The sequence below is a fragment of the Armigeres subalbatus genome, chromosome 1 (assembly GCF_024139115.2).
Source record: "Armigeres subalbatus isolate Guangzhou_Male chromosome 1, GZ_Asu_2, whole genome shotgun sequence".
In the NCBI taxonomy this organism is placed as follows: domain Eukaryota; kingdom Metazoa; phylum Arthropoda; class Insecta; order Diptera; family Culicidae; genus Armigeres; species Armigeres subalbatus.
In genome coordinates this window covers 237,815,090-237,831,073 of record NC_085139.1, presented here as the reverse complement: position 1 = coordinate 237,831,073, position 15,984 = coordinate 237,815,090, and the positions used below count along the sequence as shown (strand labels likewise).

Below are 15,984 nucleotides of genomic sequence, written 5' to 3'. Positions count from 1 at the left end.
ATGACCAAACAGTTATTCCGTCATTGGTTCTATGAGGAATTTGTCCCCGCAGTGCGGAAATTTTCTCTCGAGCAAGGCTTTGAACCAAAGGCATTGCTCGTGCTTGACAATTGTACCAGTCATTATGATCTAGACGATCCTCTGCAAAGTGATGACGGGCTGATTCAGGTTATTTACCTTCCTCCAAATGTCACCTCTGAGTGTCAGCCAATGGACCAATCGGTTATCAATGCAATGAAGCGGAAGTACAAAAGAAAACTGATGTTGAAGCTGATCTTGGAAAACGAGCATTTGACATTCGAAGACCGTTTGAAAAAGATTACCCTTCAGCAGTGCGTCGTATGGTTGGCTTCTTCTTGGGATGAAATTTCCGCTAATACCATCCGGAATTCTTGGCGCAAATTAATCGATGATTTGCCGAACGATACTACTGACGAAGGGACGAACGCAGGCGATGCGGATTTCAAAACACTCATTGCGAGTATCGACCATCTTTCAGGAACTAGCACATCTGACGAAGACATCGATCTGTGGATGAAGGATCAAGTGTATGATGCTGACCATAACCCAGATTGGGTCACCAGTGAAGTGTTTTCAGATGAAGAGATCTTGTCATCCGTCCTTCATAAAGGTCAACCGAAAATGCACGAGGAATGGTTGGAAGAATCGACAGAGAACAGTAACAACTCTCTTGATACTTCCGCTACAAATACCGAAGATCCAGAATTTGGAGACGCAATTAAGTCACTTGATTGCGTAATTCGTTTTGGTAAACACGATGCAGCAGAAGTTTGTCGTTTGAACGCTCTACGCACAAAACTCATTGAAGCGGAATGGCTAAAACGAACATGTTGAAGAATTTGGCTTTATTATTGAAATTTACGCTTTGTTTTACTTGAATTTTGAAATTGAAATAAACTTGCTTTCAAATTGTTTTAATTTTTATTTGGCTATTCAAGTTGTACATCCCCGAGCCCCTTGACAGAAATTTGACACTGTCAAAAAAGACGTTTGACTTCGATGTAAGTGGGCTGTAGCCCAACTAACGGGAGCCCAGTTTTAACGAAGCCCACTTAAAGATAGCCCAACAAACGAAATTCGACTGTACTGATAAGAATGCTTTGCTAAAAGCTAGAAAAAGCTTGATTGTGTTCCATAATTTAACCGCATACTTGACACATAATGGATATCAAGATTTGAAACATGAAACAAGATCAACATGAACTTATATAATTCTATTTTCAGTGTGCGAAAATATGTTCAGACATCCTTGAACAATAAAAATTTCTTATGTGCTATATTCCACAGTCCACTGCGAACCATCTTCCGAGATTTCTCACTCGCATTTATTTCGCTTTCTTATTGTCTCATTATGAAACCCCACAGGAACCGGGAGAAAACTGGAAAATAAGCGCCCCACCCGGAGCGAAGATCATAACAAGCATAGCGAGTCCCTTCCGGGTCCGGCCGCGGGATGGCGGGTGAAAATATTTTTCTCCGGAACAACGACTGGCTGAATCCCTTCGGGGAAAAGCGAAAAACAATGATGTAGCTGTTTTTCATCCTGGGTTTTCAGTCGGGCACTACGTGGTCTACGAGGACGACGGCGGCGGCGGCGACCGCACTGCCGACGATGCCGAGCGGCGATGCTCGGAGGCAAACTTTTTGATTAACTGACAATGAACAATGTCAGCGTGCTTTTTGCGTGGTTTTGCCTCAGTTCAGTTTGTGCCAGTGCAGTGGCGTGGCTCCAATCAACCATGTCCTCTCCCTTGCCGCCGTCCGTCATGCATTTTTATGTTGGTCATGTTTGGCCGTAAAAGCGTTTTGAAGCGAAAGTTAATCGGACTGACTGGTGGACAAGTGATCCCATGTGGGCGGTTTAGTGCTGATGGATTATTTTACGCGCTTAGGGTGGTTTCGAATGAGATAAAATAGTAGAAATTCGCTTGAAATGCTTTTCACTTGAAAGTTGTTTGAAAACATAAATAGATGTCTTCCATCTCTGTATTTCGGGAGAAAAAGCTTTCCTGATGAAGCTCTATTTGAAATCATAATAAATAGTTCAATTTGTCACAAAACAATGTCTTGCTTTCTATTTGTTCATTGGACAACAATTCTAATAAATATATCGTGTCAAAATGCAAAATGTTGGTAATTTATTCCTGTACCTCAGCTTCGCCAGAGCACTTTGAGAATCAGGTTGCAAGCAATCCAAAATTCACTTTTTCCTATGCTACTATAAACATTGAGTTTCAACACCCATCCAGCTGCTGGTAAATTTTCTATCAATTCTGTATAAGAACCTACCAAAACCTGTATAAGAACCGGGCATATGCGACATTGTTAGATTCTTAAACAAAAAATGCAACCAAAAAAAAAAAATTTTAAGGAAAATATAGCAAAATTGTGAGGTCTCATACAATATTTGTTTATTGCATTATCGCATATGCCCAGTCCTTCTACAGGTTTTGGTAAGTTCTGATACATAATTTTAGGAAAATCTAATATCACCGGTTGGGTGAAGGTAAACAAACCACAACTGCAAACACATCTCTCTATCTCTGCCAGCAACCATATACTTTGTTTTTGGTAGAGTTGAGGGTTAAGCCTATCCTCTCCGTCTCCCTCGTTAGGAAGACAAAAGCCTCCACTACTGGCGTGCGATCGATTCCAATAAGGTCGATGTCGCCCGCAATGCCCAAAATTATATGCGACCTTGGGGTTCGCGACGCTAGGCATAAGTACGTTAGGCATAAGGACGTTAGGCATAAGTACGATAGGCATAATGGACGTTAGGCATAATGTACGATAGGCGTAATGGACGTTTGGCATAATTCTGCCTTCTTTATGTCATAGGCTGCTCTTTGGGTCATTTTATGCCTAACGTCAATTATGCCTAACGTACATTATGCCTAACGTCCATTACGCCTAACGTACTTATGCCTAACGGGGTATACCCGCGACCTTGTGATGACAGTGCCGTTACTCTGCACATCAGATCTCCGAACAGCGCCCTCAAGTGCAATGTTGCAGTTCAACGATAAATACAAAAGTGGAACACTACCCGAGTGGACAAAAATAGCTCAACAATATCCAATGTTGATTAGATAGCAAAATGAGATAAGGACATGATTGATATAAAAGATAAAAGATCAGACGACAATATCAATATTTTGCACTAAAATATCATGACGGGATCAAGTTATGTTATTTGTAATAAGTGATCAATATCATGTGCCATTAGTTTGTTCTTGTCCACAGCATATCATGATATTTCGGTGCAATTTTTAAATATTGTTGCCTGTTCTTTTATTTCTTATATCAATCAAGTTTATATCATGTTTAGTTATTCAATTCAACGCTTCTGCCCGGGTAAAGGATCTCCAGTTAGCCTTACGAGCAAAGGCGTAGGATTGCCAATCCGGAGATGAGTTTGATTCTTTTCGGGTGAGAAACATTCTCGACCTCGTGGGCATAGTGTATTCATTGTAGGTACTTGCACACAAGATGCTCATGCAATGGCGGGCGTAGAAAAACTATCAAATTATAACTAAGGAAAAGCTAATAGAATACTAAGTTGAAAAGCAGGCAAAGTTTCAGTGTGGATGTAGAGTCATAGAAAAAGAAAAAGAAGAACCGTGCTTTAATCTATCGAAGTTCATATACGATACTTTGTTTGCAATCCGATTACTTTATTTTGAATCATCAAGCGTTGCACATATCAACCAAATCAGTTCGCTGAAAAATTCTTGCTCATTTTTTTTTCACTGAGTCATGCGCTGCTTTAGAATGAGTTTGCAAGTTGTACTCCCTAGCAAAAGTAGGAAAATTTATCTTTTATTTCATATATCTAGCTTATATATAGACAGATAACACTGAATTAACAATTCGACGCCACAATACATAATCAATCCGGATCTGAAGCGAACACCATCTTTGCAGGGTTACTGTCCGGCATTCTTGCAACATTCCCTGCCCATCGTACCTTTCCGGCTTTAGATACCTTTTGGATGATGGGTTCGCTATGGAGCTGAGCGAGCTCGTGGTTCATCGTACGTCGCGACAAACTGTCTTCTTACACATCGCCAAAGATGGTCCTAAGAACCCGTCTCTCGAATACTCCGAGTGCTCGCAAGTCCTCCTTGAGCATGGTCCAAGTTTCATATCCGTATAGAGGACTACCGGCCGTAGTTTCTTCTGGAGCCCGTAGTAGGCCCGACTTTCACAGATGATGCGCCTTCGTATTTCACGACTAACATTGTTATCAGCCGTTAGCAAGGATCCGAGGTAGACGAATTCCTCGACTACCTCGAAGGTATCCCCGTCTATCGTAACACAAGCATGTACTTTGTCATCGACGAATTCACCACCAGTCCAACTTTTGTTGCTTCACGTTTCAGGCGGGTGTACAGTTATGCCACCTTTGCAAATGTTTGGCCGACAATGTCCATGTCCGCGAAACAAATAAATTGACTGAATATGTTGAAAATTGTACCCCGGCTGTTACACCCGACTCTCCGCATGACACCTTTTAGCGCAATGTTGAACAACAGGCACGAAAGTCCATAACCTTGTCTTAGTCCCCGGCGCGATACGAACGAACTGGAGTGTTCGCCCGAAATCTTCACACAGTTTTGCACCACCATCCACATGCTTTGATCAGTCTGGCAAGCTTCCCAGGGAAGCTGTTCTTGTCCATAATTTTCCATAGCTCTACGCGGTCTATACTGTCGTATGCCGCCTTGAAATCAACGAACAGATGAGGTCCCAACCTGGTATGCACGGCATTTTTGAAGGATCTGCCGTACAGTAAAGATCTGGTCCGTTGTCGAGCGGCCGTCAACGAAGCCGGCTTGATAACTTCCCACGAACTAATTCACTAATGGAGACAGACGGCGGAAGATGATCTGGGATATCACTTTGTAGGCGGCATTAAGGATGGTGATCGCTCGAAAGTTCTCACACTCCAGCTTGTCGCCTTTCTTGTAGATGGGGCATATAAACCCTTCCTTCCACTCCTCCGGTAGCTGTTCAGTTTCCCAGATCCTGACTATCAATTTGTGCAGGCAAGTGGCTAGCTTTTCCGGGCCCATCTTGATGAGCTCAGCTCCGATACCATCCTTACCAGCTGATTTATTGGTCTTTAGCTGTTGGATGGCATCCTTAACTTCCCTCAAGGTGGGGACTGGTTGGCTTCCATCGTCCGCTGAACTGACGTAGTCATCTCCTCCGCTGCCTTGACTTTCACTGCCTTTACTCTCAGCGCCATTCAAATGTTCCTCGTAGTGCTGCTTCCACCTTTCGATCACCACACGTTCGTCCGTCAAGTTGCTGCCATCCTTATCCCTGCACATTTCGGCTCGCGGCACGAAGCCTTTGCGGGATGCGTTAAGCTTCTGATAGAACTTGCGTGTTTCTTGAGAACGGCACAGTTGTTCCATCTCCTCGCACTCCGCTTCTTCCAGTACCTTGCTGCAGCGCGACCGCCCGCGCTGCGTCCTTCTCCTCCAGAATCTGTCTGCACTCTTCGTCGAAGCAATCGTTCCGTCGACTTCGACCCATATACCCAACGTTGTTCTCCGCTGCGTCGTTAATGGCTGCTTTGACTGTATTCCAGCAGTCCTCAAGAGGGGCCCCATCGAGCTCACCCTCTTCCGGCAACGCTGCCTCGAGATGCTGCGCGTATGCAGTGGCGACATCAGGTTGCTTCAGTCGCTCTAGGTCGTACCGCGGCGGTCGTCGGTACCGAACATTGTTGATGACGGATAGTTTTGGGCGCAGTTTAACCATCACCAGATAGTGGTCAGAGTCGATGTTAGCGCCACGATATGTCCTGACGTCGATAATGTCGGAGAAGTGCCGTCCATCAATCAGAACGTGGTCGATTTGTGATTCTGTCTGCAGTGGTGATCTCCAGGTGTACCGATACGGAAGGCTGTGTTGGAAGTAGGTGCTGCGAATGGCCATATTCTTGGAGGCAGCGAAATCAATTAGTCGTAGGCCGTTTTCGTTCGTCAGCCGGTGTGCGCTGAACTTCCCAATAGTCGGTCTAGGCTCCTCCTCTTGGCCAACCATTGCGTTCAAACCTCCTATGATGGTTTTGACGTCGTTGTTTGGGCAGCTATCGTACTCACGTTCCAGCTGCGCGTAAAATGCGTCCTTATCATCATCAGTGCTTCCGGAATGTGGACTATGGACGTTGATTATGCTGAAGAACCGGCCTTTGATCCTCAACCTGCACAATCTTTCATTAATCGGCCATCACCCGATCACTCGCCTTTGCATGTCGTCCATCACTATGAAAGCTGTTCACAGCTCATGTGTGATGCCGCAGCTCTGTAGATGGTATGATTACCTCTAAACGTTCGCACCATTGATCCCTTCCAACAAACCTCCTGCAGCGCTACGATGCTGAATCTACGGTCCTTGAGCACATCGGCAAGTATGCGTGTGCTGCCAATGAAGTTGAGAGATTTGCAGTTCCACGATCCGATGCAGTTGGTTACCCGATCTTACCCAAAGGTTGCCCGTATCCCGGCCAGCACCACGGGGAGGTAGGGATAGGAGTTGCTGGGTAAGAGGCTAAAGACCGCGAGATGGGGTCTATTTTATTCCTTCAGGTACGCGAAGTACCAATGGTACGCTTTACCCAGCATTTGCCGTGCCACTGCACATCAAGGAATCAGGGAATTAGCTGCCAGATAAAACCGAAGTGGCTGCCAGGTGGAAGCAACACTTCGAGACTTTGTTGAATAGTGGAAGTGACGGTGCATCGGTGAGCAGAATAAACATTAGCGACGATGGACAAGCTGTGGAGTCGCCTACACTAGATGAGGTTAAAAAAGCTGTTAAAGAGCTGAAAAACAATAAGGCTGCGGGGAATACCAGCTCCAGGCTGAACCTTTCAAACATGGCAATGAGCAGCTTTATGAAGTTCTGCACCATATTATGTCGGAAATATGGGAAGACGTGGAAATGCCTGCTAGCTGGTTGGACGGCCTCATTTGCCCTCTCTTTAAGAAAGGGCACAGACTGGAGTGCGGCAATTACCGAGGAATAACCCTCCTTAATTCGGCGTAAAAAATGATGTCCCGTATTCTGTTCAACAGATTGAGACCGCTTGAAGAGTCCTTCGTCGGCGAATACCAAGCAGGTTTTCGTGAGGGCCGATCAACGACGGATCAAATTTTTACCCTGAGACAAATCCTTGATAAATTCCGGGAGTACAACTTGCAGACGCATCATCTGTTTATTTATTTCAAGGCGACGATTCAGTGAAACGGAATGAATTATGGCAAATTATGCTTGAACATGGTTTTCCGGCGAAACTGATACGGCTGATTCGTATAACGTTGGACGGATCGAAATCAAGTGTAAGGGTTGCGGATGAAATATCGACGTCATTTGTTATCTTAGATGGATTAAAGCAGGGTGATGCACTCTCGAATCTACTGTTCAATACAGCGCTCGAAGGAGCGATTAGGAGAGCTGGTGTGCAAAGAAGCGGTACCATTATCACAAGATCGCATATGCTCCTGGGATTTGCGGACGATATCGATATTATCGGGATTGATCGCCGTGTCGTGGAAGAGGCCTTTGTGCCTTTTAAGATGGAGACAGAGAGGATTGGACTCACGATCAATACCAGCAAAACGAAGAACATGGTCACTGGCAATCAACGTAGGTTTATTAGTGGTAGTGGTAGCGAAATGGTGCTGGATGGTGAAAAATTTGAAGTGGTGGAAGAATTTGTGTATCTTGGAACATTAGTGACGTGCGATAACGATGTTAACCGCGAGATGAAAAGGCGTATTGCAGCTGCAAATAGGGCTTATTACGGACTTCGTAACCAGCTTAAGTCTCGTAGTCTGCAAACGAAAACAAAACTCGCGTTGTATACAACTCTGATTCTTCCGGTGGCTTTATACGGCCATGAGACATGGACGTTAAAGGAGGCTGATCGGAGAGCTTTCGGAGTGTTTGAGCGTAAGGTGCTGCAGACAATACTTGGCGGTAAACAGGAGAACGGTATCTGGCGACGTCGCATGTATCACGAATTGTACCAGGTGTATAAAGGGCTGGATATTATTAAGCTTATACAACACGGCAAACTACGGTGGGCTGGTCACGTTGTTCGTATGCCGGAAGAACGTCAAGCGAAGATAATATTTAATAGAGAACCCGGAAGAAGCCGCAGGCTTCGTGGAAGGCCGCATACACGATAGCTTTTTGCAGTTGAAGAGGACCTGAGGGCGCTCAATGTTCAGGGCGACTGGAAGTGATTGGCCCAGGATCGAGTCCAGTGGAGAAGGATACTCCATTTGGCGTAGGTTAATCGAAGAGCTGTAGCCCATCAAGTATCAAGTATCAAGTAAGTAAATATCACCTTCCAAAGCACCCACCTTGGCCAAAGAGTCCGCTTTCTCATTTCCCGGGATCGAGCAATGAGAAGGGACCCAAGCCATGGTGATTGTGAATGACCTTTTTGATAAAGCATGTTTAAATAATTGAACATATTATGCATAAGTTTCGAAATTGATGATTACACCACTTTTATGCCAAGTGACCATTATGCCAAACGGCCTTATGCCAAACGACTTTATGCCAAATGATCTACCACCATTTTGTACACTGCACTACTGGATCATGTTGCATCGGCTCAGAAGTGGTTGAATTTGCGCCTTGTTCGCAATGAAACTTCAATTCACCTTAGCGTTTCTGTATTAGTCCACTATACCACCCGGCTATAGTTTATTAGTGTTCACTGAATTTTCCATTGGTGGCGATTAACATTTCTTCGTGTCTGTTGAAGACTTCACTTCACTATTCGAGTACTTTCATATTATGAGTTTTTATTCTTCACTATGGTGCATACCGGTTACACATTTTGCAGATTTGCTATCGACTTAGCGATTTTCAATGTCTGTGCACGGTTTTAGCGTTTAAACATTTTGTAAACCGTGATGAGCAGCTGCAAACTTACGATGCACAAAATGAAAATGAGTTTAAACTCGTGTGATTCGTGCAATTCTTCATTCACTTCTAGTCTGTTCTGTATGTTGACCAGTGGGTCTCCACTATTCTGCACTGTTTTAGAGCTGGGTTTTCCCATACTGCACTTTTTCTTAATTAAAAAAACTTTCACTTACTTACTGTCATGGTATGCCATGTAGGTTTCTTGTTCAATTTCCTCACGGGATGTGACATTACACTAATAATCTTACGCGCAGCGCTTGAAGGTTGAAACCAATCTGATCTTTATTGAAAAGTCTTGCCTTGACCTAAACTCACTTTTCGGAGGTTCCTGAAGTCATTATATACAATTCAACCAATCAGTGATCGATGCACTGATCGGGAGAGAGAGATAGTGAGATCACACAGTATGTGAAAAGACTGTGAGACCACACAGTCAGCACTGGCGAGCGACGGGTAGCTTAGACACAACTTGGCCTGGATACAGCCATAAATTAGTAACTCGGTAAAATGACACTTTCATGGGAAAGTGCATATGCAATGCGAGGGCCATCGACTCGATGGGTCGCTGACTTACGGGGTTTAGAATTATACTCAGCATGACGCAACAAATGCGATCTGCTGGAATTGAGCGAAGTTCGATGACATGTGTGAAGCACATGCTAGAATACATATTTGCAGCATCTCCCCCCGAGGCGCGCTCGTGATTCTACTATGGATGGCAACTTTATGGCGTCGCCAAGTGGTTAGTTTGCAATTTGACAAAAAATCGTCCCGCCTTCCTTCTAGAATGATGGTCCTGAGAAGAACCGAATAATTTCCAACAATGCTTCATACAAAAAATCTTCATACAACAACCTTCCCTTGTAGAAAATGGGGGTCCTGAAAAGAATCAATTTATTGGTCGTGCAACAAAACCAGATCCAGAGCCATGTAAGAAAATTCCACTGGAAGGCCCCTGACGCCGACGATAGCCACTTGATAGTTTGCCGCCAAACCGCTACAGATGCAGACCGCAATCGATGCTAGGATCGCTACCAACGCCATCATTCTATCAAGATCAAGAGTTTCAATAAAATTGACAAATTGCTGGAGAGTTTCGGAATCGATTGATATATAAATCTTGGAAATCCACCGAAAGACAAAGGCTCCATTAACGCTTAAAATTTTACATGATTTCGTGACGGTCCCCAATTTTAGATTCTGATTTGACACCTAGTACCTTCGGGACGTTGTCCAATTGTAACCAACCGTTTACTGGTTACAATTTACCATGTTTTTTTGTGAACGTCAGCTTGATTTTGTTAAAAAAAATGTAAATATGTTTTGTAAATAAATAATATTATGTTAGTAAATGTATAAATATAAAATTATGGTTCGTGCTCCGTTGTTAATACACGTTTGAGGGAATCTTAATTATATATTTATTAGCCATGTTGATGCCACAAATTATTCATATTTTTGTTATTTATAGTTTTTTGTTCATAATTTATTTATTTATACCCTATTTACCACTTATTGAATCAGAATAAAATAAGGTAGTTTCAAATTGATAATTAATTTAATAAAACTTGCACACAATAAAATTCAAATTTAAATTGGCATCAATACAATATTATGTACCCCTTGAATCATTGTCAAAAACAAAAAAAAAACAACAATACCTGTGATCATCACACTGGGGCGGAAAGAAGATGGCGATAGGCAAAATAATGCGTGGGAAAATTTGGGATGTTCTTGGGAAAAGGATATAAAAGGCCACAAGCCCCTTGGAGGGCTCTCTTGTAATTTGGATACCTGGCCCGGAGGAACGAAGACAGCGGCAGCGAACGTCACAAGTGTTTCTAGTAGTGACAACGCGTTTCGAAAAAGTTAAAATCTCTGAGAGAAATGAGTGAGATCGGTTAGCGAAGCCACTATCAGTTAAATTCCCCTAATCGATCCATCGAGTGGGACAAGTGTGGACAAAAGCCAATCCAGTGGTCCCGATTTGTTAAAAAATGTACGTCGCGAGTGCTACCTTGGTCGATGAACAGTTTACTAGAAGCGGTACTGAACAAGAAAAGCTGTGGTGAAACTGTAAAGCCACCGAACAATAGGGCCACTGGAAGTGTACCGAGTATAATTCCGACCTACCCGTTAATAGAATCCCACTCGATTGTCCGACTCCATTCGCGAATAGAAAGTGCACACGGTACCGTTCCCCGGGCCCATAGTGAAACGCAAGACCACCCGTTACATTGGCCGAGTTGCCGCGGAAAATGTGAAGAACCCCTGTTGATAGCCAAGCCGACACCCCTCGCCGGCGAAATCCGTACCTGTGACACCCCTCCGACGAAGCCCGCCCCAGTTCACCATGTCGACCAACGAACAGCGATATCGGCCGCAACGAGTAGAATAAATGTATGAAGAATAAATAAGCAAGTATTCAATGAATGAGTGTTCCATAACCATTTGTCCCTTAGAATATGAATAAACTTAAATATGCATGGTCCTCGAAAATCAAGCTTTAATTTCTAGTTTTCTTAAATAAATTGTATCGAAACTGTAGATATTGTCTCTGTTCATGAAAAATCAATGGTAAGTGTGGTAATATTAATTGAGATTTATCCTAGAGATCGCTGTTGCATTAACGACCCAAAGTGTGTGACAACCATTGTCTTGAAACAAGACTCTCTCAGAGCAGTGATGCTTGGCTACGGGAGTTCTCAAGACACTAGTGGTTGGCAACGGACTTTTAAATGACTTTCACAATGTGAAAAATCTTAATTTCGATTGCCATATGAGAGAGGATTAGAAGATTATAAGTTAAGAAAATTGCGAATTTTTCGATGTTCTTTCCAGTTTCGTGGTAAGATGGGCTCTGGATTTGGCAAACCTTCAAAACTGAGCCTTCAAATAAAAGCGGTCCATCCTTCAGTCCAAATGTTTTTATTAATCGTTGTTTCAGACCATGTGGCATAAAAAATTTTGTTGATGGGATTATTTTCTGTCTACCAAGCTGTCCGATGGAACATTCAAAGCGTGTGAGGATGATTACTCATCAATCATTAGTGATCCGAATTAAGAGTGTGTAATCGATTTCCTCCTAAGACGAATGCGGTTTTTTCCATCCTTTCTGGTGAATCATCATCAGTACTCATCATCATCGTATGGTTCCATTCATGCTTCCAAAAGGCCGTTTAACTTTCGTCTTACGATTTCGATCGATTCAGATTTTACAATGGTATACTCCTGTTCAGGTATAAGAACTGCTGACCGTTATCTAAGGCCTGGCCATTTCCGTTTTTCTAGCCACTCACAATGCAGCAGCTCACGACGCGACGGATAAAGGTGATGCGTACCCTATGGCTATGGTCTTTGCGCAAATATTTCTATGTCAATGACTATAATAAAGGGGCTAATTCCGTGGAAGAAGCAGTCCAGCTTCTGTGTGGACTATGTGATCTGCTGAGCAAAGGAGGCTTCAATCCGAAGAAGTGGACGTCAAATCGCTTTGAGGTTCTTTAGAGGCTCGAAAACAATCAAATCAACACTCAATCGAGCTTACAATTCAGCCCTATCCAAACGTTCAAGGCTTTGGAATTCAATGGGAACCGGAGTCCGGACAACTTCATTTCGAGTCACAAGTACAGCCAAGATCTCAAGATCCTACGAAATGATCCATTATTTCGGATGTCCCAAAGTTACCTGGCCAACTCGGGTTAATTGCTCCAAATTCAGTGAAGGCAAAAATTTCTATGCAATAGCTATGATCGCTCTCCTGTGACTAGGTTGATGCAGTTCCAACCGCAATCCGCTTAGAATGAGAAGAATTCCGATACGAGCTACCAAACATCGCTGATTGTAGAGTGGACCGTTACGAATTCTTCCGACGTTGAAATGCAAATCTTTGCCGATGCATCAACGCTTGCGAATGGAACGTGTACATACGATAGATACGAAGACTTATAGGGCCCTTATAGGTGGTCCCTAACCCTGCACTTCCTGGACAGCCCAGGATGTCTGTTGAGCAGATTCCCCCTCCATTGCTTAGGAAGAAAAAAAAGACTTATAGGGCACTGTTAGAAATTGACTATTTGCTTCGAAGAGCACCCTTGAAGCGGCTGTCCATTGCCTGTCATAGAGATTTGAGGGTGGACGCAGTTTGTTCTTAGTTATTTTACTTTTCTTCTTTTATCCAGATGAATGAGAATAGAGGCGTCTCATTTCTCACTTTTCTCTTCTCACTTCTCATCTAATACTTCTCGCTGTGAAAAGTGAGTAATGCGAAGTGAGTAGTGAGACGTTCAACTTCTCATTTCTCATATCTCACTGTGAAAAGTGGGAAGTGCGAAGTGAGACGTCTCGCTTCTCACTTCTCACTTTTTACAGTGAATAGTAAGAAATGAGGAGTGAGAATGAGACGTTTCACTTCTCACTCCTAATTTCTCCCTTCTCGCTGAAAAAGTGGGAAGCGCGAAGTAAGTGGTGAGACGCTTCACTTCTCACTTTGCACTACTCACTTTTTACAGTAAAAAGTGAGTAATAAGGAGTGAGAAGTGAGACGTCTCATCAATGACCATTTCGGCCTAATGACCAATTCGGACAAATAACCTTTTCGGCCAAATAACCTATTCGGCCAAATGTCCTGATCAGCCAAATGTCCTATTCGACCAAATTTCCCATTCAGCAATATATCCTATTGGGCCAAACGTTCTATCCGGCCAAATGTCCTGATCATCCAAATGTCCTATTCGGCCAAAAAACCTTCTAAGCCAAATATCATATTCGGTCAAGTGTCCTATTCGACCTAATGACATATTCGGCCGAATGACTTTCGGCCAGATGGGCTTCGGCCTAATGGTTTGTTCGGCCTAGTGGCATTTGGCCAAATGGCCAAATTCGAATGGCTTCGGCCAAACGACCCTTCTCCATTATTCACAAAATATATTCTCATCATAGGTCGCAGTCATAAAGAAATCAATATTAATTCATTCCCCACTGGTCAACGATGTTTAATGTTCGATTCAATTAGCTCACGAAAACACCCATTCGAAACAGCAGAACAAACACAATATTGTCAAACAGCATACTCGAAATCCGAAAGCATGCCCCTCGCCAAACGACACCGAGGCACCATCGAACAAACAAGTGATTATTTTTAATCGTTTCCCATCAACTGGGAAGATGACTTCGAGTGGGTCCTTCCCCATCGTCGTCGTCGTCGGCGGCCGAGAAAACAACCGTCCAATTTGTAACGAACCTGAAGCCAAACGCTCAATGGGTCTGATCGGAACATGCTTGAGTGGTTTATTATTTATTTGTTCAATTGAAGCGCCCTCCATCCATCAGCCCGACCGAAAGTGGATTTCCCCGGAACATGTAGCTTCCGCGCGTTACTCGAGAAAATGTTTCTGCAGCACACGGCGGCTGGCCGGATGAGGACGAGATTTATTCATGCTTTTCGGTGTAGAGGGAGGATTGTACGAAATGCTGCTTAGGGTCAATTTCTTCACCTCCGCTTAGTGCTTAAACCTGGTTTAAACGTATGGGTAAGCACCGCTTACGAGTTAAGTGGAGGTGAAGAAAACGGCCCTTACGGGCATCTTTCTAAAAATGATTTAAATGACGTAAATAGTGGGTGATCTTCTTTATTCTCAGAAGCAAATGATTAGTCATATGAGATTAAAAAAGTAGTAGGACTGGACTGGGACTGGACTGAGACTGGACTGGGACTGGGACTGGACTGAGACTGGACTGGGACTGGACTGGGACTGGACTGGGACTGGACTGGGTCTGGACTGGGACTGGACTGCGACTGGACTGGGACTGGACTGAGACTGGACTGGGACTGGACTGGGTCTGGACTGGGACTGGACTGCGACTGGACTGGGACCGGACTCAGACTGGACTCAGACTGGACTGGGACTGAACTCAGACAGGACGCAGACAGGACTCAGACTGGACTGGGACTTGACTGGAACTGAACTGGGACTGGATTGGGACTGGGACTGGACTGCGACTGGACTGGGACTGGACTGAGACTGGACTGGACTGGGACCGGACTAAGACTGGACTCAGACTGGACAGGGACTGAACTCAGACAGGACGCAGACAGGACTCAGACTGGACTGGGACTGAACTCAGACAGGACGCAGACAGGACTCAGACTGGACCCAGACTGGATTCAGACTGGACTGGGACTGGACTGCGACTGGACTGGGACTGGACTGGGACTGGACCGGACTCAGACTGGACTCAGACTGGACTGGGACTGAACTCAGACAGGACGCAGACAGGACTCAGACTGGATTCAGACTGGACTGGGACTTGACTGGGACTTGACTGGGACTGGATTGGGACTGGACTGGGACTGAACTGGGACTGGACTGCGACTGGACTGGGACTGAACTGGGACTGAACTTGGACTGAACAGAGACTGGACTGGGACTGAACTGGGTCTTGACTGGGACTAGACTGGGACTGGACTGGGACTGGACTGGGACTGGACTGGGACTGAACTGGGACTGGACTGGGACTGGACTGGGACTGGACTGGGACTGGACTGGGACTGGACTGGGACTGGACTGGGACTGGACTGGGACTGGACTGGGACTGGACTGGGACTGGACTGGGACTGGACTGGGACTGGACTGGGACTGGACTGGGACTGGACTGGGACTGGACTGGGACTGGACTGGGACTGGACTGGGACTGGACTGGGACTGGGCTGGGACTTCACTGGGACTTCACTGGGACTGGACTGGGACTGGACTGGGAATGGACTCAGACTGGACTCAGACTGGACTCAGACAGGACTCAGACTGGACTGGGTCTTGACTGGGACTAGACTGAGACTGGACTGGGACTGGACTGGGACTGGACCGGGACTGGACTGGGACTGGGCTGGGACTTCACTGGGACTTCACTGGGACTGGACTGGGGCTGGACTGGGACTGGACTGGGACTGGACTGGGACTGGACTGGGACTGGACTGGGACTGGACTGGGACTGAACTGGGAATGG

At 44.9% G+C, this 15,984-nt stretch overlaps 1 protein-coding gene across 1 annotated transcript; it reads left to right on the top strand.

Moving 5' to 3' along the window:
* LOC134207115 (jerky protein homolog-like) lies at window positions 1–1,485 on the top strand. The gene is made up of 2 exons (XM_062682833.1): window positions 1–756; window positions 1,387–1,485. The coding sequence occupies exons 1-2, from the start codon at window positions 1–3 to the stop codon at window positions 1,483–1,485; spliced, it is 855 nt and encodes a 284-aa protein (XP_062538817.1).
* The last annotated feature ends 14,499 nt before the right edge of the window (window positions 1,486–15,984 follow it).

Excerpts from the sequence above, each read along its gene's own strand:
- LOC134207115 (XM_062682833.1), top strand. The coding sequence starts at position 1 with ATGACCAAACAGTTATTCCGTCATTGGTTCTATGAGGAATTTGTCCCC. Across the intron at positions 757-1,386 it reads CAATTAAGTCACTTGATTGC|GAACCGGGAGAAAACTGGAA; the intron begins GTAATTCGTTTT and ends GAAACCCCACAG.